Source organism: Eleginops maclovinus, chromosome 4, assembly GCF_036324505.1.
Source record: "Eleginops maclovinus isolate JMC-PN-2008 ecotype Puerto Natales chromosome 4, JC_Emac_rtc_rv5, whole genome shotgun sequence".
NCBI classification, from domain to species: Eukaryota; Metazoa; Chordata; class Actinopteri; order Perciformes; family Eleginopidae; genus Eleginops; species Eleginops maclovinus.
Genome location: NC_086352.1, coordinates 1,271,057 through 1,293,428, shown reverse-complemented (window position 1 = coordinate 1,293,428; position 22,372 = coordinate 1,271,057). Strand labels below are relative to the sequence as shown.

The 22,372-nt window shown below is 47.6% G+C and overlaps 2 protein-coding genes across 2 annotated transcripts; one reads left to right on the top strand and one right to left on the bottom strand.

Moving 5' to 3' along the window:
• Positions 1-79: 79 nt before the first annotated feature.
• Positions 80-12,339, bottom strand: dzank1 (double zinc ribbon and ankyrin repeat domains 1). The gene is made up of 18 exons (XM_063881098.1): positions 12,231-12,339; positions 11,862-12,000; positions 11,633-11,720; positions 11,516-11,561; positions 11,229-11,335; positions 11,071-11,132; positions 10,446-10,563; positions 10,094-10,204; positions 9,859-9,942; positions 9,407-9,508; positions 9,135-9,296; positions 8,851-9,058; positions 7,711-7,814; positions 4,535-4,624; positions 4,366-4,438; positions 4,217-4,278; positions 4,056-4,133; positions 80-1,040 (listed from the first exon to the last, which is right to left on the bottom strand). The coding sequence occupies exons 1-18, from the start codon at positions 12,337-12,339 to the stop codon at positions 906-908; spliced, it is 1,878 nt and encodes a 625-aa protein (XP_063737168.1). The 3' UTR covers positions 80-905.
• A 3,248-nt stretch (positions 12,340-15,587) lies between these two features.
• polr3f (polymerase (RNA) III (DNA directed) polypeptide F) lies at positions 15,588-21,964 on the top strand. The gene is made up of 9 exons (XM_063882615.1): positions 15,588-15,786; positions 16,541-16,658; positions 16,742-16,809; positions 17,249-17,316; positions 17,524-17,636; positions 20,146-20,289; positions 20,462-20,569; positions 20,758-20,949; positions 21,045-21,964. The coding sequence occupies exons 1-9, from the start codon at positions 15,725-15,727 to the stop codon at positions 21,120-21,122; spliced, it is 951 nt and encodes a 316-aa protein (XP_063738685.1). The 5' UTR covers positions 15,588-15,724; the 3' UTR covers positions 21,123-21,964.
• The last annotated feature ends 408 nt before the right edge of the window (positions 21,965-22,372 follow it).

The following is a 22,372-nucleotide window of genomic DNA, read 5'->3' as shown; positions in this document are numbered from 1 at the left end:
AGTGTTTCTGAACCATTAAACCCAGCATCCTCCAGCAGCCTGCAGTGTGAGACTCTCCTGTGGAAGGAACTCTCTCTCCTCTGTAAAACATAACCTTTATTTCACTAACATCTCATATCTACCTCTGGGAGGAGGCAGAGGGCCAAGAGCTGCTTTAAAACCGGTTAAACGAAACGTTGAAAAACACTTTCTGACATTTAGCTGATAGAAACAATCTCAAAGTCTGCATTATGAGAGTAATCTCAAACTAAAAACAGCCGGAGAACCAGAGAACTACTAAAACATCTATCTTGCAGTGAGTCAACATCCCGACTCAGGTCCAGTCTGTGGTTCAGGAGGCGTCCGGGTTCAGTCTGTGGTTCAGGAGGCGTCCGGGTTCAGTCTGTGGTTCAGGAGGCGGGTTCAGTCTGTGGTTCAGGAGGCGTCCGGGATCAGTCTGTGGTTCAGGAGGCGTCCGGGGGTTCAGGAGGCGTCCGGGTTCAGTCTGTGGTTCAGGAGGCGTCCGGGGGTTCAGGAGGCGTCCGGGTTTAGTCTGTGGTTCAGGAGGCGTCCGGGTTCAGTCTGTGGTTCAGGAGGCGGGTTCAGTCTGTGGTTCAGGAGGCGTCCGGGTTCAGTCTGTGGTTCAGGAGGCGTCCGGGGGTTCAGGAGGCGTCCGGGTTCAGTCTGTGGTTCAGGAGGCGTCCGGGTTTAGTCTGTGGTTCAGGAGGCGTCCGGGATCAGTCTGTGGTTCAGGAGGCGTCCGGGGGTTCAGGAGGCGTCCGGGTTCAGTCTGTGGTTCAGGAGGCGTCCGGGTTCAGTCTGTGGTTCAGGAGGCGTCCGGGATCAGTCTGTGGTTCAGGAGGCGGGTTCAGTCTGTGGTTCAGGAGGCGTCCGGGTTCAGTCTGTGGTTCAGGAGGCGTCCGGGTTCAGTCAGTTGTCTCAGCAGCTGCTGTCCGGTCTGAGCAGTGAGCAGGGACACCGCCTCTCTGCAGCCAGACTTCACCACCACATCGTACGCCGTCTGACCGCCGGAGTTCCTGCGCCGGACGCTGGCCTTGCAGCTGCAGAGACAGAAGACACACAGAGGCTGAAGAGGGACTCAGATCTACCCAGAGCTTCATGATAGAAACCTGTAGTACAGCAGCACTTAGAAACTGCCGGATGCTAACGTGCGTATGTTGGGCAATGAGCGTTAATTAGCATTAGTTAGCATATGCAGACACTAGTTTCAAAGGTTCTTGGCTCATTTTGACAGTTCTGAGGCCTCATTTATAAACGTGGTGTATGCCCAAAAGATGGCGTATGCCAATTTCTAAGCAATCTTTGCGATTTATAAAAAACAAACTTGACGGGAAATGTGTGTTCCTGCACGCACACTCTGACCCATGAGTACGCTCAAAAACGGGAGAGGTGAGAAACTGCAACAGCGTTGGCAGTAGGAAGAATGGGAAGCGTGTGAAATAAAACCATCCACATATTACCTCATGTTTCAGATATGAAAGGTGTTCTCATAAATGATGCTTCAACAGAAAGACAGAACTACGTTTTACCTTTGTTTATTTCCTTTAACTGGTTGATAGAGTTGCTGCTGGGGGGTGACGCACAGGGGGCAATGGAGACGCTGCGCACAGGGGGCAATGGAGACGCTGCGCACAGGGGGCAGTGGAGACGCTGCGCACAGGGGGCAGTGGAGACGCTGTGCACAGGGGGCAGTGGAGACGCTGCGCACAGGGGGCAGTGGAGACGCTGCGCACAGGGGGCAGTGGAGAAGCTGCGCCCTCAGGGCAATGGAGACGCTGCGCACAGGGGGCAGTGGAGAAGCTGCGCCCTCGGGGCAGTGGAGACGCTGCGCACAGGGGGCAGTGGAGAAGCTGCGCCCTCAGGGCAGTGGAGACGCTGCGCACAGGGGGCAGTGGAGACGCTGCGCACAGGGGGCAGTGGAGACGCTGCGCCCTCGGGGCAGTGGAGAAGCTGCGCCCTCGGGGCAGTGGAGACGCTGCGCACAGGGGGCAGTGGAGACGCTGCGCACAGGGGGCAGTGGAGACGCTGCGCACAGCTGATCGACAGCCAACAGAAACCACCGGAGCGGAGGTAACAGCTCCAGCAGAGAGCCCCAAACTTCTCTTTCCCTGGCCACATCAACCAGCTCTGACTGGGGGATTCCAAGGTGCTCCCAGGCCAGAGGAGAGAGATAATCCCTCCACCTGGTCCTAGGTCTACCCCTCGGTCTCTTCCCAGCAATATTAGTGAGTGGAAACTTAATACCGGGTTGAATAACCCCAGTAGCTCCCGAACCTTTTTTCTTGGGGAACTATGCTTAGGATACAAGCTGATTGTTACATATGGTGGACAGTATGGGGAGCTACTGACAAATGGTTAGGTAATAAACTGATTTTTAGTGTACTATTGGTTTTCATTACAGGAGCTACTTTAAATAGACTTTAGAATGGCAGACATTGAACAGGCAGAGCTGGGAGAAGAAGCAGGTCAGGTTATGTCGGATATGTCTGAGTCAGAGATGGTAAGAAGATTAATAAATAATTGTAACCCATCCTTAATCAGCGGATCACGGGGCAGCTGCCATACTGTGGAACAACTGGTGAAGGTCGGCTCGATGGTGGAAAGAGACTTGGCCGCCAAGAAAGAATATTGGGCTAAGGTTAACCGCCAGACACCCCCTGACAAGTTGAGAAAAAAACCTGGCCCGAGGTTCAGGGATGGCCAGGACTGCTTTCCCCCACAACATATGGCCGTGGCCGAAGCTAAACAACCACACCTGTTGGTGGTTCCCATGGAAGTTCGGAGCTACACCGGAGAGGCTGTTGTGGACACTGGCAGTACCTACACTCTAATGCAAAACAGCCTTTGGCAGTGGCTGACCAGCCCAGGTGAAAAGATGGGTCAAGGGGAGGACCATCTTTGTGTTGGCTGATGGGAAATCGCACACCGCCATGGGAATGGTGAAGTCGTCTTATGTGTGGCACGGCTCGGTCTAGCCGGTGGACGCTTACATCATGTAAGACAGTCACCTGGCTTTTCCACTAATCCTGGGGTTGAATTTCATGGTGATGACCGATGTCCAGATTAATGTGGCGGAACGCAGGTATGGACTCAAGGTTCAGGGGAGGTGGACATATTTCCCCTTTCTTAACCGGGAACCGGGACATTTGGTGTGGGACATCTGCAGGCCCAGGTTGCCTTCCACGGTCAACCCTTATGTGACCCTTATATGCCCCCTCACACTTTTAGGCGGTTTGCCAATGACTCCATCTTCAACCCATTGTGACTTGGTCAAAAGCCTGCCTGAGGAGGTGCAGCCCCTTATAAAGAGATGGTCCGCTGTTTGCTCGGAGAAGATGGGTAGGATCACCGTTATCAAACACTCTATCCCCACGGTGGATAACATTCCAGTTCGCTCCAGAGCTTAACGGGTCTCACCCAACAAAAGGGAAATCATCAAAGAGCATGTGGAGAAAATGCTAAAGGACGACATAATTGAGCCGTGTCAGTCTTCTTGGGGTGCCCCTGTCGTGTTGATCGACAAAACTGATGGGACCCCTAGATTTTGTGTTGATTTCAGAGGTCTGAATGCCAAAACCCCACCAGATGCTTATCCTATGCCTTTAATCCATGACATCCTGGAATCTAAGGCCTCTGTGTACTTTCCATCCAAGCTAACACCGCGGGGGTCAGGGCCAGTCCAGGTGATGAAAAGGTTAGGGCCAGTGAACTATAGGGTTAAATGGCTGAAAGACAAGGGAAGGGAAGATACGCTGAATGTAGTGAATGTGAAACCCTTCTTTGGGGCTTCCTCCCCAATGCCGCTGGGGGGGGTGGATGACAGGTAGATCTATAATGATCTACCTGTCACAAAATAAACAGAAATCTCTTTTGTAAACCAAGTCCCAGCTGTTTGTACATGTGCAAACCCAGCTGGATGTTCTTGGTGTAATATCATTTCTAAAAAGGAAAGAAGAGTACGTTACATTTGAGAGCCAGACACACAGGACAAACAGACCAATCAGGGCAAAGTTTATCAGCAGAGGAGGCGTCTGATTGACTGCTGAGGCTCGTACCTGGTCCAGGAGCTGTTGCACGGCGCTGACCTGATCCCCCTCGGACCCAGCTCCTTCAGCAGCCCGCACGTCCATCACCTGCAGACCAGGGACCAATCACAGATCAGCACAAGAGTTCAGGTGAGTTTCTTCTTCTGTTATATCTTCTGTCGGTTACTCACCGGAGGTTTGGGAGTCGGGTTCAGTTTCAGAGGTTTCATCCGACCTGCAGACCGGACACTTCCTGTCAGACCCGCAGAACCACAGAGAAAGTGAGGTCATGCAGCAGAGACATCTTATAAACCAAAAACCCCCCCCCCACCCCCCGTACCTCTGAGGACAGATGTTTCCGTGACACTGCTCAGAGAGTCTGCAGCTCCAACAGCGTCTCCTGCAGGATCCACCTGGGACAACACACCTGCAGTTACACCTCACTACTGCACTACGGGAGCGGAGTCCCCCTGAATCTACTTTATCGTCATCATGCAAACCAGACGGACCTGCAGAGGGGGGGGGTCCTGTCCGGCCGCCACGAAGCTGACGCTCACAGTGACCTCATGTTGATCCTCCTGAATCACCGCCGAGACCAACTGAGGACAAGTGAGAGGAGGACAGGAGAGAGGACAGGAGAGATGGGGACAGGTAAGAGGAGAACAGGAGAGAGGACAGGAGAGATGAGGACAGGTAAGAGGAGAACAGGAGAGAGGAGGACAGGTGAGAGGAGGACAGGAGAGAAGAGGATAGGTGAGAGGAGGATAGGTGAGAGGAGAACAGGAGAGAGGAGGACAGGTGAGAGGAGGACAGGAGAGAAGAGGATAGGTGAGAGGATGACAGCAGAGAGGAGGACAGGTGAGAGTAGAACAGGAGAGAGGAGGATAGGTGAGAGGAGAACAGGAGAGAGGAGGATAGGTGACAGGAGAACAGGAGAGAGGAGGACAGGTGAGAGTAGAACAGGAGAGAGGAGGACAGGTGAGAGTAGAACCGGTGAGAGGAGGACAGGTGAGAGTAGAACAGGAGAGAGGAGGACAGGTGAGAGTAGAACAGGAGAGAGGAGGACAGGTGAGAGTAGAACCGGTGAGAGGAGAACAGGAGAGAGGAGGATAGGTGAGAGGATGACAGGAGAGAGGAGGACAGGTGAGAGTAGAACAGGAGAGAGGAGGACAGGTGAGAGTAGAACCGGTGAGAGGAGGACAGGTGAGAGTAGAACAGGAGAGAGGAGGACAGGTGAGAGTAGAACAGGAGAGAGGAGGACAGGTGAGAGTAGAACAGGAGAGAGGAGGATAGGTGAGAGGAGAACAGGTGAGAGGATGACAGGTGAGAGGAGGACAGGAGAGAGGACAGGAGAGAGGAGGACAGGTAAGAGGAGAACAGAAGAGAGGAGGACAGGTGAGAGGAGGATAGGTGAGAGGATGACAGGTGAGAGTAGAACAGGAGAGAGGAGGACAGGAGAGAAGAGGATAGGTGAGAGGATTACAGGTGAGAGTAGAACAGGAGAGAGGAGGACAGGTGAGAGTAGAACAGGAGAGAGGAGGACAGGTGAGAGTAGAACAGGTGAGAGGAGGACAGGAGAGAGGAGGACAAGAAGAGGAGAACAGGAGAGAGAAGGACAGGAGAGAGAAGGACAGGAGGGAGGAGGACAGGAGAGAGGAGAACAGGAGAGAGGAGGACAGGAGAGAGGAGGACAGGAGAGAGGAAAATAGGTGAGAGGAGGACAGGAGAGAGGAGCACAGGAGAGAGGAGGACAGGTGAGAGGAGGACAGGAGAGAGGAGGACAAGAAAGAGGAGAACAGGAGAGAGGAAAATAGGTGAGAGGAGGACAGGAGAGAGGAGGACAGGAGAGAGGAGGACAGGAGGGAGGAAAATAGGTGAGAGGAGGACAGGAGAGAGGAGGACAGGAAAGAGGAGAACAGGAGAGAGGAGGATAGGTGAGAGGAGAACAGGTGAGAGGAGGACAGGAGAGAGGAGGACAGGAGAGAGGAGGACAGGAGAGAGGAGGACAAGAAAGAGGAGAACAGGAGAGAGAAGGACAGGAGAGAGAAGGACAGGAGGGAGGAGGACAGGAGAGAGGAGAACAGGAGAGAGGAGGACAGGAGAGAGGAGGACAGGAGAGAGGAAAATAGGTGAGAGGAGGACAGGAGAGAGGAGCACAGGAGAGAGGAGGACAGGAAAGAGGAGAACAGGAGAGAGAAGGACAGGAGGGAGGAGAACAGGTGAGAGGAGGACAGGAGAGAGGAGGACAGGAGGGAGGAGAACAGGTGAGAGGAGGACAGGAGAGAGGAGGACATGAGGGAGGAGGACAGGTGAGAGGAGGACAGGAGAGAGGAGGACAGGAGAGAGGAGGACATGAGGGAGGAGGACAGGAGAGAGGAGGACAGGTGAGAGTAGAACAGGAGAGAGGAGGACAGGTGAGAGTAGAACAGGTGAGAGGAGGTAAGGGGGAGAGGAGGACAAGAAAGAGGAGAACAAGAGAGAGAAGGACAGGAGAGAGGAAAATAGGTGAGAGGAGGACAGGAGAGAGTAGAACAGGAGAGAGGAGGACAGGTGAGAGGAGGACAGGAGAGAGGAGGACAGGAGGGAGGAGAACAGGTGAGAGGAGGACAGGAGAGAGGAGGACAGGAGGGAGGAGGACAGGTGAGAGGAGGACAGGAGAGAGGAGGACAGGAGAGAGGAGAACAGGAAAGAGGAGAACAGGAGAGAGGAGGACAGGAGAGAGGAGGACAGGAGGGAGGAGGACAGGTGAGAGGAGGACAGGAGAGAGGAGGACAGGAGAGAGGAGAACAGGAAAGAGGAGAACAGGAGAGAGGAAGACAGGAGAGAGGAGGACAGGAGAGAGGAGAACAGGAAAGAGGAGAACAGGTGAGAGGAGAGAGGAGGGCAGGAAAGAGGAGAACAGGTGAGAGGAGAACAGGAGAGAAGAGGACAGAGGAGGAGGACAGGAGGGAGGAGGACAGGTGAGAGGAGGACATGAGAGAGGAGGACAGAAAAGAGGAGGACAGAAAAGAGGAGGACAGGTGAGAGGAGGACAGGAGGGAGGAGGACAGGTGAGAAGAGGACAGGAGAGAGGAGGACAGAAAAGAGGAGGAAAGGTGAGAGGAGGACATGTGAGAGGAGGACATGTGTGGCAAAAGATGAAAAGAATCACAGGTGTTGAACAGGTGCTGTACAGGTGTTGTACAGGTGTTGAACAGGTGTTGTACAGGTGCTGTACAGGTGTTGTACAGGTGTTGTACAGGTGCTATACAGGTGTTGTACAGGTGTTGTACAGGTGTTGTACAGGTGCTATACAGGTGTTGTACAGGTGTTGAACAGGTGTTGTACAGGTGTTGTACAGGTGCTGTACAGGTGTTGTACAGGTGTTGTACAGGTGCTGTACAGGTGTTGTACAGGTGTTGTACAGGTGTTGTACAGGTGTTGAACAGGTGTTGTACAGGTGCTGTACAGGGGTTGTAGAGGTGTTGTACAGGTGTTGTACAGGTGTTGAACAGGTGCTGTACAGGTGTTGTACAGGTGTTGAACAGGTGTTGTACAGGTGCTGTACAGGTGTTGTACAGGTGTTGTACAGGTGCTATACAGGGGTTGTAGAGGTGTTGTACAGGTGTTGTACAGGTGTTGAACAGGTGCTGTACAGGTGTTGTACAGGTGTTGTACAGGAGGTGTACAGGTGAGGTGAAGTTACCCGGCCTAGGCGAGGTTCTCCCAGCAGCGTCCTGAAGGAGGCGTTGTTCTGAGCATAGCTCCTCAGGTGAGAACACACATGGTCCACCTGCTGCCTCCAGAAACCTGAGGACAAGACAGCTGTCTCTTTGAGCATCTATGGTTCTGTAGTCCTGTAGTTCTGTAGTCCTGTAGTTGTGTAGTCATGTGGTTCTGTAGTTCTGTAGTCCTGTAGTTGTGTAGTCATGTGGTTCTGTAGTTCTGTAGTCCTGTAGTTGTGTAGTCATGTGGTTCTGTAGTCCTGTAGTTCTGTAGTCCTGTAGTTGTGTAGTCATGTGGTTCTGTAGTCCTGTGGTCCTGTGGTCCCTTAGTTCTGTAGTCCTGTGGTTCTGTAGTCCTGTAGTCCTGTGGTCCTGTGATTCTGTAGTCCTGTAGTCCTGTGGTCCCTTAGTTCTGTAGTCCTGTGGTTCTGTAGTCCTGTAGTCCTGTGGTCCTGTAGTTGTGTAGTCATGTGGTTCTGTAGTCCTGTAGTTCTGTAGTCCTGTAGTTGTGTAGTCATGTGGTTCTGTAGTCCTGTGGTCCTGTGGTCCCTTAGTTCTGTAGTCCTGTGGTTCTGTAGTCCTGTAGTCCTGTGGTCCTGTGATTCTGTAGTCCTGTAGTCCTGTGGTCCCTTAGTTCTGTAGTCCTGTGGTTCTGTAGTCCTGTAGTCCTGTGGTCCTGTAGTTCTGTAGTCATGTGGTTCTGTAGTCCTGTAGTCCTGTGGTCCTGTAGTTGTGTAGTTCTGTAGTCCTGTGGTTCTGTAGTTCTGTAGTCCTGTGGTCCTATAGTTCTGTAGTCCTGTAGTTCTGTAGTCCTGTGATTCTGTAGTCCTGTAGTCCTGTGGTCCCTTAGTTCTGTAGTCCTGTAGTTCTGTAGTCCTGTGGTCCTGTAGTTGTGTAGTCCTGTGGTTCTGTAGTCCTGTAGTCCTGTGGTCCTGTAGTTGTGTAGTCCTGTGGTTCTGTAGTCCTGTAGTCCTGTGGTCCTGTAGTTGTGTAGTCCTGTGGTTCTGTAGTCCTGTAGTCCTGTGGTCCTGTAGTTGTGTAGTCCTGTGGTTCTGTAGTCCTGTAGTCCTGTGGTCCTGTAGTTGTGTAGTCCTGTGGTTCTGTAGTTCTTTAGTCCTCACCTCTCCCCGGGCTGACGGCGCTCGGCGGCGGGTTTCTCTCGGCATTTGCTCTGCTGTGTTTCTCTCTCTGTTGCTCCTTCCTCTGCAGCTCGGTGGCTGATGGGTAATAGAGTCCAACAGTCTGAGTGGAGCACTCAGCAGTGGGCGGGGCCTTCTTTGCACTGGAGGCGGGGCCTTTTGAGGGCGTGGTCTTCCAGGTTGCTGAAGCCTGCAGCAGAGAGCTTCATGTTAAACGTTCATAGACTGTGAGTTAGCATGATGTGGGTGGGGGGGGGGCAGGGTACCCGTTTGGCCTCTCCACCCCCAACAGGTGGTTTGATGTCACTGCAGGATTTTGTGGCAGGTGGGGCCTGCAGGAAGGCACTGCAGGCGGGGCAGTAGGAGGCGTACGGGGGTGCACTCGCTCCACAGCGCCAACACGACACACAGCTGACTGCATAACCGGGCTGCAAACACACACACACACACACACACACACACACACTACATTTCCCACAATGCTTCACTCTCAGCAACTTCTGTATGTAAAATAGATGTGAGTTCACAGTGTCTTCACCTTGGAGCCGCACCAGTCGCAGAATCTGGCGTCAGAGCGGTTTAACCTTTTACACCGGGAGCAGCTCAACCTCCGGCCAGGGGGGGCGCTCCCGCTCACCGCCTGCCACACATTTGCATATTGATTTAATTACAATAAATGCATTAAAAGTGAACAGTCCCACGTCATGCTGAGGAAAAACCCTGAGTGATGTTTGTCAGGTCGGTGTTTGGATTGCTGGTTCCTGAATGCAATTCATTGGATCAGAGCCATGCTAACATGCTAACATGCTAACATGTGACTGAATACATAATATTAGTTTTAAATTAAAGTGATTTTATAATGATGCTACTTATGGTTGTGTGTATTGTTGTGTACTAATTGGATGTTATTAACATGTGCTTGCCCCCCCATTTGATCTGTCAGTGGACGGATAAATGTCCAAACACCGTGACTCTAGCTGAGTGTGTTACCGGCTGCAGGCGGCTCTCACAGCTCAGACACCTGGAGACATGAGTTGGATTCCCACAACCACAGCTCACACACATCACATGATCCTGAACACACACACACACACACACACACACACACACACACACACACACACAGACACACACACACACACACACACACACAGGATGTATGTCACTCATGGTTTAGTACACGGCTTCATATAAACAAGAATATAATATGTTAAGATAATCTCACCTGCAGTTTGAGGCTGGCCTGAAGCTGCTGTGAGGCGACGGAGGTTTCACAGATCAAACAGCTCTGAGTGTTCGCAGGAACCAGAGAACCACAGGACACACAGGACACCATCTACACACACACACACGCACGCACGCACACACACACACACACACACACACACACACACACACACACACACACACACACACACACACACACACACACACACACACACACACACACACACACACACACACACACACACAACATTTCCATATTAATCTAAAAACCCACTGCCTGCACCAACAGGACCACAGAGGAACACATCAGGTGAGTAATAAAGGGATTGTTTCTCTGTGGGCGGCAGTACCTGTCCTCCTTCAGCAGGGGGCGGTCTCTGAGCAGGTAAACCAGGAAGTGCGGCTCCACACTGAGCACATAACCGAGAAAACGGGTCGGAGGGACGGAGAGTGAGACACTGAGCACACCTGGAGAGTGAGACAGGTACATAGAGGGAGACGGTTTTCTTCAAAAGAAAACTCACAGAAAGTTGTCCCACTATTTTGTCATTATTCTCACTCCACCATGTGGCCCAAATCCTCTTCTTTTTGAAATTCACACTTTTTGTCTGCCAATAGTTTTCCTTTTGATTTCCTTTTGCAAAACTTCTCTAAATGAACTTTCAAAAAAATTCAGGATTTTTCAGCCAGTTGCGCCACAGCCCGCGTCGAAATTGAAAATCGGACTTTTTTTTAAATGTCCGACTAATTTCTCATTATTCTATAAATTCGGACATGATTTTGAAAATTGCGGAATTTAGATTTTGTTTCCCACAAATGTCAGGACTGACAGGAAGAACTGAAACATCACGGTCTGAAGTGGGAAAAGGGGCGGGGCTACATAAAATGTATGTAACCAGGTTCTTTGATCCCCTTCCCCCCACCATTCTTCAATACATTTCTGTTCAGCTGAAAGGACTTGTTTAGTTTTCCTACCGCAGGAAGTCGCTCTCTCTCTGGAATCTGGACGTCTGTGTGCTGCTTAAGACACCTGAACTCTGACAGACAGGAAACAACAACATAAAAGCCTGATCACACGTTTCAGCACCGTGGATTGGGTGTGTGTGTGTGGGGGGGGTGTTCAGGTGTGTTACCGCCGAGGGGGGGCGTGCTCCAGTCTGCTGCTGTCTGTTCGGAGAGCCCAGCCGACCAATCACAAACGGAGGACCTGCGAGAGGAGAGTTCCCCATCATCCTCGGGTCTGAAGACGGGACAGAGGAGGGTCATGAGGATCAGTCTAACGGGGTTCTGTTTCTGCCTTTCTTACGGGGGCTGACAGGTGCAAAGGCTCTACTACGCCCCCAAACCGCATGGAAACTGTAGCGGTTCTTACTGAGCACAGCGAATCAGTATACGTATTATGAGTTACCGTGGCACAGACCTGGGGGCCTCGGTGGAGCGGCAGCAGAGGCTCCTTCAGACGGACGCTGGAAACAGAACAACAGCTGGAGTTTAAAACGGGTAAACCTCGCTAAATGTTAACTCCAGGTGTGTTTACCTGCAGGGCTTGGTCACTCTGCTTCCTGTTGGGATCGGCCAGATCAACGATGAAAACCTTCGTCACCATGGAGCTGCGCCTGCCGTCTCTAACAGGTATCCAGGGGGGGGGGGGGGGGGGGGGTACCTTTACTCAGACTGCACAACAACTAAGAGATTTCTACTTCACTTCAGTAAGAAGATACTTCTCCACCGCTGCAGATATTAGTACACTCAGGATATTAATCTACCTGGAGACAGCCACTGCTCTGACCGTCACTTTCCCAGCATGCAACAGGAGCGGCCCACTGTACTTCCTGCTGCGACCCCGATGCTCCGGTTCCGGCTTCGAGCCATCCAGAGAGAAGAAGATCTGAGAGGAGGGGGTCTCTACACACACACACACACACACACACACACACACACACACACACACACACACACACACACACACACACACACACACACACACACACACACACACACACACTAAACTGATAACACTACATTTAGTTTGTGTATGGAAACCCTATTTACAAGAAATTTCAAAAATGTCCCAGTTTGGGATAAATAAAGTACTTCTGGATAAATAGTGTGTGTGTGTACACCTAAGTGTTTACCTGAATGTATGGAAACAGGTGTTTGTGTGTCCACGTGGTTCTTGGCTCTGTGCGTGTGCAGGTGCGTGATGGGAATGATGAGCGGCGCTGACACGGCTCCTGCTGTCATGACGACCGACTCCTATAAATGAACCAATCAGAAAAGGGGAAGGAGTACTCAGTAGAAGTATGAATACCACCGAGGAAGTACTGTCTCCTTCAGTATTAGCATTGAAATACACTAACGCCGGGATTCCACCGGGCGCGTTTCAGAAGCGGAGCGTCTTGTGTGCACGGCTCACAGTTATTGTTGATTTGGTAGTACTTACAAGAAAGTAGTAGGCTACGTAGTGAAATGGTTTCTTTGAGTGTCTGTTTAAATGTTGTTGTTAGTTAATAACACCTGTATCAAATACATTCATCATCATAATAATTCTGTATAGTGTGGTGTGGAGATCCCCGGATTTTGTTCGTGGAGATGTTCCTGGGCCACTTGCCGCCCCGGGTCCAGACTGCGCTAGCAAACACAGCCATTACCGACCCCCGCGCCCTGGCTGAGGAGGCGGACCGCTTTTTCCTGGCGACCCAGCAGCCCGGTGCAGATGTGTTGGCTCCAACGCTCAGTGCCCCCTCACCAGTTAGGAGGGCGTGGGGGGAGCAGAGCACCACGGGTCCCGGCCAGCGTGGGGACACGGGCGGGTGTTTTTACCACGCGCGCTCGCCCCCTGCAGGAGAGCGCTCTGTAGTGGCCCTGAGCGTTGGCGGCACAAGCAGGCTTAAGAGACTCAGCACTAAAAGACTTTACTTATTTTCGGCGGTTGTTTTTGTTTGTGTTTACCGGAACTACTTTCCGTGATTTTTGTACGGATTCTGAAAGAAGATAAATCTATATTATAACATTGAATATATCATTATTATTGATACTGGACCTGTTATTCCTCCCTCTGTGCTGTTAATATAGCACTAATAAAGATGGTAAAGTGTCCTTACTTCAGATTCCAGCTCCGATCAGAAACACACCTCGGTCAAACTGCTGTTTGCTGTTCGGACGCGTCTCCATAGCAACGAGCTGTGAGGGGGCGGGGCTAACCGTACCCTGAGGATAGCGGAGAGGCTGCCAGGTCGCGGCGCCAGACCACGCTGAAGTTAAATGATCAGAAGTAAAATGACAGACTGCAGCCGAGCTGTCCGCAGAGGGCCTGCAGACACACAGAATCCTCACTTTAAAGGCAGAATTCTGGGATGTGCAAAAAGTATATTTCTTTTCATGTGGCCCTAATCCTCTTCCGTAGAATCCAGATTTATTTATTGAAGTCATTTAATTTACCTATTCTGAATCAATATGTAGTGACATGGCCAAGGCAATGCCTCCCCGCAATTTATCAGCACCTGGTCCAATGTGGTGTAGATTCAAAAGAAAGCAGCGAAATCTCCCCTTTTTGTGTTTTCACAAATACAACAAAGCTTTCACAAATCCAAAACCGTGTTATAAAGAATGTTTAGACTCTGGGATAATCTAGTCCAAATAAATCGGCTATGCAGAGATTTAAGAGGTTTAAAGCACGGAGGATTGGTCGCTCAGCGCTGTGAATTAAATATCCCTTAACTTTCCCCTTAACTTTCCCCTTAACTTTCCCCTGCTCTGACGCTAACTTCAGCGTCGTCCGCGCCAGGGAGCAGTTTCGGGGTTTGGTGCCCTATTTATTCATTCATTTATTCATTCATTCATTCATTTATTCATTTATTTATTCATTTATTTATTCATTCATTTATTTTTATTCATTTATTTATTTATTCATTTATTTTTTTATTCATTTTTTTTTTATTCATTTATTATTTATTATTTATTTATTCATTTATTCATTCATTTATTTATTCATTCATTTATTCATTCATTTATTTATTCATTTATTTATTTATTCATTTATTTATTCATTCATTTATTCATTTATTTATTTATTCATTTATTTATTTATTTATTCATTCATTTATTTATTCATTCATTTATTCATTCATTTATTCATTCATTTATTTATTCATTTATTTATTCATTTATTTAGTCATTTATTTATTTATTCATTTATTTATTCATTTATTTATTCATTCCTTTATTTATTTATTCATTTATTTATTTATTCATTTATTTTTTTATTTTTTTATTCATTTATTTATTTTTTTATTCATTTTTTTTTTTTTATTCATTCATTTATTCATTCATTCATTTATTTTTTTATTTATTCATTCATTCAATTATTTATTTATTTATTCATTCATTCCTTTATTTATTTATTCATTCATTCATTTATTTATTCATTCATTCATTCATTTATTTATTCATTCATTCATTCATTCAATCAATTATTTATTCATTCATTCAATTATTTATTCATTCATTCATTCATTCAATTATTTATTCATTCATTTATTAATTAATTAATTCATTCATTTATTTATTTTTTTATTTATCTATTCATTCATTCATTTATTTATTCATTCATTTATTCATTCATTCATTTATTTATTTATTTATTCATTCATTCAATTATTTATTCATTCATTCATTCATTCCTTTATTTATTTATTCATTCATTCATTTATTCATTCATTCATTCATTTATATATTCATTCATTTATTAATTTATTTATTTATTCATTCATTTATTTTTTTATTTATCTATTCATTCATTCAATTATTTATTCATTTATTCAATTATTTATTCATTTATTTATTTGTTCATTTATTTATTTATTTAAGCTTTAAGCTTACAAAAGCTATCAGCCAAATATAAAAGCTTTTGAGAAAGTTAAAAAATAGGAAAAGTCACTTTTTCTAAAGAAGCTGTAAACATACAAACGCACGAATAACTCTTTTTCTCAAAAACGCATTATTTGTGTGTTAGTATGTTTACAGCTCAGAATCCAGTGACTGGTAAAAGGTACAAAATAAATATATATTTTTGAAAAAGCTAAAACATCACATCAGCAAATTATAAAAGCTTTTGAGAAAGTCAAAAAATATATAAATGTTTAAAAAAGTCCCTTTATTCTGAAAGATGTCAAACATCGTGTGAATAAAGTGTATTTTTTAAAAGCTAAAACATAACAAACGCTTTCAGCCAAATCCATAACTTTATGATAAAGTCCAAAAATATCACATTTTCAAAGAAAGTCCCTTTATTCTGACGGAGCTGTAAACATGCAACACGTGTGAGAAAGTAAAGACTTTTGCACAATTTAATAATTGTTTTGTATAATTTCATTTGAAAAAGCAATAAATAAAGTATTTGATAAAACGACTTTGTTTTTTACGTTTTCCTATTATACCAATTATTTCTTTACGTTCCGATATTTTTGAACAGGCGGGTTTACAGGCCGCCCCCGATGACTCTTGAGGACCCTGAACGCAGCATGTCAACATTAGCTGAAATGCTAACCTGATGCTAAGCTGATGCAACAGCTTCCTAGCTCCGGAGCTTCTTCAGAAACACGGAATAAACAAGATACTCAGGTAGAAGATGAGTGACGTCACGGTGAAGAAGGAGGGCAGCGCCATGGACCTCGCGGAGGTGGAGAGCAGGTCAGTCCGCGGAGGGAGAGCTTCACCGGAGATCAATGCGCAGAGCCCCCTTTACCTTCCCTCACATTTAGAGTTAAATGACCCCAACCAGAAACACAGACCATAAACCACTGCTATTGTCACAGGGTCTCACCCGGGGGGGGGGCACCTGTTCATTCGGCTGTCCTCCAGTACACCTGGGTTCTGATTTACACCCAGAAACCGAATCACACATACCTGCGTTTAATGAGGGGCTATCCTCAGCATAAGGGATCCTAAAGAAAACGTTGCCGTCACAGCAGCAAGTAAACAAGGCAGCAAACACGATGTGAAAACAAACAAACAAACAAACAAACAACTCAGAATAGAACATGAAAGCAGAAGTTTGAAGTAAAATGTAAACACGATGACAGAGGGAGATGTATATCAGAAGCATGTCAAATAAACCCTATGAAGGGGCAATAATAGCTGAGGTTTAGAAACTGTTCCCTTATCTATTGGGATATGTTGTTGAATGAAACAGTGATTAACTTGGTTACCTGTGTGTTGGAGTCCTGGCCAATAGGAGTGTGAGTGGCACATGGTGATGTCACTATGTTCCGGATATTGACTACAAATACTGAACAATGAGGAAATGGATGAAGGGACGATTGTTCCCTCCGTCCTCAGATATTTTTTCCAAAAACCAAAAGACTATTAGTTTCTCATCAGAAGGAAACCAGAACATATTCAGTGATTAAATTGTGTGTGTGTGTGTGTGTGTGTGTGTGTGCAGGATCAAAGCGCTGTGTCTGCAGTTTCCTCACGGCATCACGGACGCGGTCATTCAGAACGACATGCCTCACCTGGAGCCGCAGCAGAGAGCGCTGGCCATTAACAAGCTGCTCTCAGTGGTCAGTCCCCTCTGTCCTGCCGTCTGATTGGCCGATCGGAGCTGCCATGTTTGTAGTTCTGATGGGTTGTGCTGTCTCCACAGGGTCAGCTGGACCTGCTGAGGAACAGCTCGGGGCTCCTGTACAGGATGAAGGACGGCCAGAGCGCCAGGTACACATAGCATCCTAAAAATACTGTGTGCATATTATGTAGTTGTTTATCATATATAAGCGTATATAATATATACTCGTATATTATATATAATATACGAGTATATATATATAATATACTCGTATATTATATATATATATTATATACTCGTATATAATATATATATATATTATATACTCGTTATTTACTTTATTTACAAGCATGGCAGGTCTGACTTCTTATTGTCCCACAACTGCCCGAAAAACTAAATGTAATATCTGTCATCTTCATTCAAGATGTTTCTATTATTAGATCTGGAAATATACTCTGTGTGTGTGTGTGTGTGTGTGTGTGTGTGTGTGTGTGTGTGTGTGTGTGTGTGTGTGTGTGTGTCTGTGTGTCTGTCTGTCTGTCTGTCTGTCTGTCTGTCTGTCTGTCTGTCTGTCTGTCTGTCTGTCAGTAAGATGAAGGGCTCAGATAACCAGGAGAAGCTGGTGTACCAGGTGATCGAGGACGCAGGAAACAAAGGTTAGGCTTTTATTTTGAAATCCATCCCTCTTCTTGTGTTCTGTGTTTCCGTCTGTTTTCTGTTTCAGTAACTGAACCATGTTCATATAAAGGGACTCAATCAACACAGTAAATATCAACACAGTAAATATCAACACAGTAAATATCAACACAGTAAATATCAACACAGTAAATATCAACACAGTAAATATCACAATTGTGCTGCAGGGATCTGGAGCAGAGACATCCGGTTCAAGAGCAACCTCCCTCTGACCGAGGTCAACAAGATCCTGAAGAACCTGGAGAGCAAGAAGCTCATCAAGGCTGTGAAGTCTGTGGCTGTGAGTCCACAACACTCACACAAATTTACCTGAGTTTAACCTGAGTTTACCCTGAGTTTAACCTGAGTTTAAACCAGGTTTAACCCGAGTTTACCCTGAGTTTAAACCAGGTTTACCCCGGGTTTAACCTGAGTTTACCCTGAGTGTAACCTGAGTTTAGACCAGGTTTAACCTGAGTTTAAACCAGGTTTAACCCGAGTTTACCCTGAGTTTACCCTGAGTTTAAACCAGGTTTAACCCGAGTTTACCCCGAGTTTACCCTGAGTTTAAACCAGGTTTAACCCGAGTTTACCCTGAGTTTAAACCAGGTTTACCCCGGGTTTAACCTGAGTTTACCCTGAGTGTAACCTGAGTTTAGACCAGGTTTAACCTGAGTTTACCCTGAGTTTAACCTGAGTTTAAACCAGGTTTAACCCGAGTTTACCCTGAGTTTACCCTGAGTTTAAACCAGGTTTAACCCGAGTTTACCCCGAGTTTACCCTGAGTTTAAACCAGGTTTAACCCGAGTTTACCCTGAGTTTAAACCAGGTTTACCCCGGGTTTAACCTGAGTTTACCCTGAGTGTAACCTGAGTTTAGACCAGGTTTAACCTGAGTTTACCCTGAGTTTAACCTGAGTTTAAACCAGGTTTAACCCGAGTTTACCCTGAGTTTACCCTGAGTTTAAACCAGGTTTAACCCGAGTTTACCCCGAGTTTACCCAAGCTTAAACCAGTTTTACCCCGAGTCTAACCTGAGTTTAGACCAGGTTTAACCCGAGTTTACCCTGAGTTTAACCTGAGTTTAAACCAGGTTTACCCCGAGTCTAACCTGAGTTTAAACCAGGTTTACCCCGAGTCTAACCTGAGTTTAAACCAGGTTTACCCCGAGTCTAACCTGAGTTTACCCTGAGTTTAACCTGAGTTTAAACCAGGTTTACCCCGAGTTTACTCTGAGTTTAAACCAGGTTTAACCCGAGTTTACCCTGAGTTTACCCTGAGTTTAACCTGAGTTTAAACCAGGTTTACCCCGAGTTTACCCTGAGTTTAAACCAGGTTTAATCCGAGTTTACCCTGAGTTTAACCTGAGTTTAAACCAGGTTTAACCTGAGTTTAAACCAGGTTTAACCCGAGTTTACCCTGAGTTTAAACCAGGTTTACCCCGAGTCTAACCTGAGTTTAGACCAGGTTTATCCTGAGTTTAACCTGAGTTTAACCTGAGTTTAAACCAGGTTTAACCCGAGTTTACCCTGAGTTTACCCTGAGTTTAACCTGAGTTTAAACCAGGTTTACCCCGAGTTTACCCTGAGTTTAAACCAGGTTTAACCCGAGTTTACCCTGAGTTTACCCTGAGTTTAACCTGAGTTTAAACCAGGTTTACCCCGAGTTTACCCTGAGTTTAAACCAGGTTTACCCCGAGTTTACCCTGAGTTTAAACCAGGTTTAATCCGAGTTTACCCTGAGTTTAACCTGAGTTTAAACCAGGTTTAACCTGAGTTTAACCTGAGTTTAAACCAGGTTTACCCCGAGTCTAACCTGAGTTTAGACCAGGTTTATCCTGAGTTTAACCTGAGTTTAACCTGAGTTTAAACCAGGTTTACCCCGAGTTTACCCTGAGTTTACCCCGAGTTTACCCTGAGTTTAACCTGAGTTTAAACCAGGTTTACCCCGAGTTTACCCTGAGTTTAAACCAGGTTTACCCCGAGTCTAACCTGAGTTTAGACCAGGTTTAACCCGAGTTTACCCTGAGTTTAACCTGAGTTTAAACCAGGTTTACCCCGAGTTTACCCTGAGTTTAAACCAGGTTTACCCCGAGTTTACCCTGAGTTTAAACCAGGTTTAACCCGAGTTTACCCTGAGTTAACCCCACGTTTAACCTGAGTTTAAACCAGGTTTACCCCAAGTTTACCCTGAGTTTAAACCAGGTTTACCCCGAGTCTAACCTGAGTTTAGACCAGGTTTAACCCGAGTTTACCCCGAGTTTAACCTGAGTTTAAACCAGGTTTACCCCGAGTTTACCCTGAGTTTAAACCAGGTTTACCCCGAGTCTAACCTGAGTTTAGACCAGGTTTAACCCGAGTTTACCCTGAGTTTAAACCAGGTTTACCCCGAGTCTAACCTGAGTTTAAACCAGGTTTAACCCGAGTTTACCCTGAGTTTAAACCAGGTTTAACCCGAGTTTACCCTGAGTTTAGACCAGGTTTACCCTGAGTTTAACCTGAGTTTAAACCAGGTTTACCCCGAGTTTAACCTGAGTTTAAACCAGGTTTACCCCGAGTCTAACCTGAGTTTAACCTGAGTTTAAACCAGGTTTACCCCAGGTTAAACCTGAGTTTAGACCAGGTTTACCCCGAGTCTAACCTGAGTTTAGACCAGGTTTACCCTGAGTTTAACCTGAGTTTAAACCAGGTTTACCCCGAGTTAAACCTGAGTTTAAACCAGGTTTACCCGAGTCTAACCTGAGTTTAAACCTGGGAAACAGTTAAACCTTGGATAGAACCTGCAGTAGTCAGGTCTTCCCTCTCTCCTCAGGCGTCGAAGAAGAAGGTGTACATGCTGTACAACCTGCAGCCCGACCGCTCGGTGACGGGCGGCGCCTGGTACAGCGACCAGGACTTTGAGTCCGAGTTTGTGGAGGTCCTGAACCAGCAGTGCTTCAAGTTCCTGCAGAGCAAGGTGCACAACTTTATCTACACACAGCAGACACACAACATTAGCCGCCTTTAGCTTAGCGGTTGTGATGGGAAGGCATGTGACCGTGCTGTAATTCCTTTATAGCCCCAACATAGTTGGTGTGTGTGTGTGTGTCTGTGTGTGTGTGTGTCTGTGTGTCTGTGGGTGTGTGTAGGCGGAAGCAGCGAGGGACAGTAAACAGAGTCCGATGGTTCAGAGGAACAGCTCCTTCGCCACGTCTCATGAAGTCTGGAAGTACATCTGTGAGCTCGGCATCAGCAAGGTGACATAGTGCCGCCCCCTTTATGACATCACACCACACAGGGGCGGAGCCACACATCAGGGGAGATGGAGTTCAACCAGAGTTAAACCCAATCTGAACCTGGGTTTAACCTAAATTTAACCCGAGTTTAACCTGGGTTTAACCCGAGTTTAACCTGGGTTAACTGAGAGATGTCTCCATGTCTGCAGGTGGATCTGTCGATGGACGACATCGAGACAATCCTCAACACGCTGATCTACGATGGGAAGGTGGAGATGACCGTCATCGCCGCCAAGGAGGGAACGGTGGGCAGCGTGGACGGACAGATGAAGCTCTACCGGGGGGTCAACGCTGTGCTGCTGCCCACTGGCCTCGTCAGGACGCCCTGCGGACTCTGCCCGGTAACCAGGGATTGGGGTACTCTGCCCGGTAACAAGGGGGGTGGGGGCTTCCTGTCCGTGTCCTCAGGTGTTTGACTTCCAGTTTGTGTCCTCAGGTGTTTGATGACTGTCAGGAAGGTGGGGAGATCTCCCCCTCAAACTGCATCTACATGACGGAGTGGTTAGACTTCTGACGCTCCGTCTCTGGGACGCTCCGTCTCTGGGACACTCGGTCTCTCTGACGCTCCGTCTCTCAGACGCTCCGTCTCTCAGACGCTCCGTCTCTGGGACGCTCCGTCTCTCTGACGCTCCATCTCTGGGACGCTCCGTCTCTCTGATGCTCCGTCTCTCTGACGCTCCGTCTCTGCGACGCTCCGTCTCTCTGACGCTCCGTCTCTGGGACGCTCCGTCTCTCAGACGCTCCGTCTCTCAGACGCTCCGTCTCTCTGACGCTCCGTCTCTCTGACGCTCCGTCTCTCTGACGCTCCGTCTCTCAGATGCTCCGTCTCTCTGACGCTCCATCTCTCAGACGCTCCGTCTCTCTGACGCTCCGTCTCTCAGACGCTCCGTCTCTCAGACGCTCCGTCTCTGGGACGCTCCGTCTCTCTGACGCTCCATCTCTGGGACGCTCCGTCTCTCTGATGCTCCGTCTCTCTGATGCTCCGTCTCTCTGACGCTCCGTCTCTGCGACGCTCCGTCTCTCTGACGCTCCGTCTCTGGGACGCTCCGTCTCTCGGACGCTCCGTCTCTCAGACGCTCCGTCTCTCTGACGCTCCGTCTCTCAGACGCTCCGTCTCTCTGACGCTCCGTCTCTCTGACGCTCCATCTCTCAGATGCTCCGTCTCTCAGACGCTCCGTCTCTCTGACGCTCCGTCTCTCTGACGCTCCATCTCTCAGATGCTCCGTCTCTCTGACGCTCCGTCTCTCTGACGCTCCGTCTCTTTTCTCTGTGAGGAAATCTTCCGTTTGTTCCAGTGATCTGTGATCCACATTTATTTTTTATTTATCACAAAGTTGAATAAAGCTGTCAGTGTGACACGTGTTTGTTGACTCTGTTATTTAGATGTACGTCTTTGTTCTCACATTTATATCTTGTTGATGAAATATCGGTTAATAAATAAATATAAATACTGCTTGTGTAGGAACGCCTTCGTACAGAAGCCTCCGTCAGGTGTCGAGGGGACCAAGCCTTTCAGTCTAAATCATGATTAAAATTTGGGAAATAAAAGGTTGGAAACTCTGCAGGAGCTACAGAACCATGTAGAACCTAAATAAACATATGCCTCTTGTGGGGGGGGGGGGCATAAATACAGATGTGTGTTTATAGTGCTCTGAGAGCTTTCAACCAATCACAGCCCTCGTTAGTGTTTCCCAGCAGAGCGGAAGCTCTCACATTACATCATTCGGATGTTCCAGTCCCTGTGGAGCAAACCCTACGGCCCAA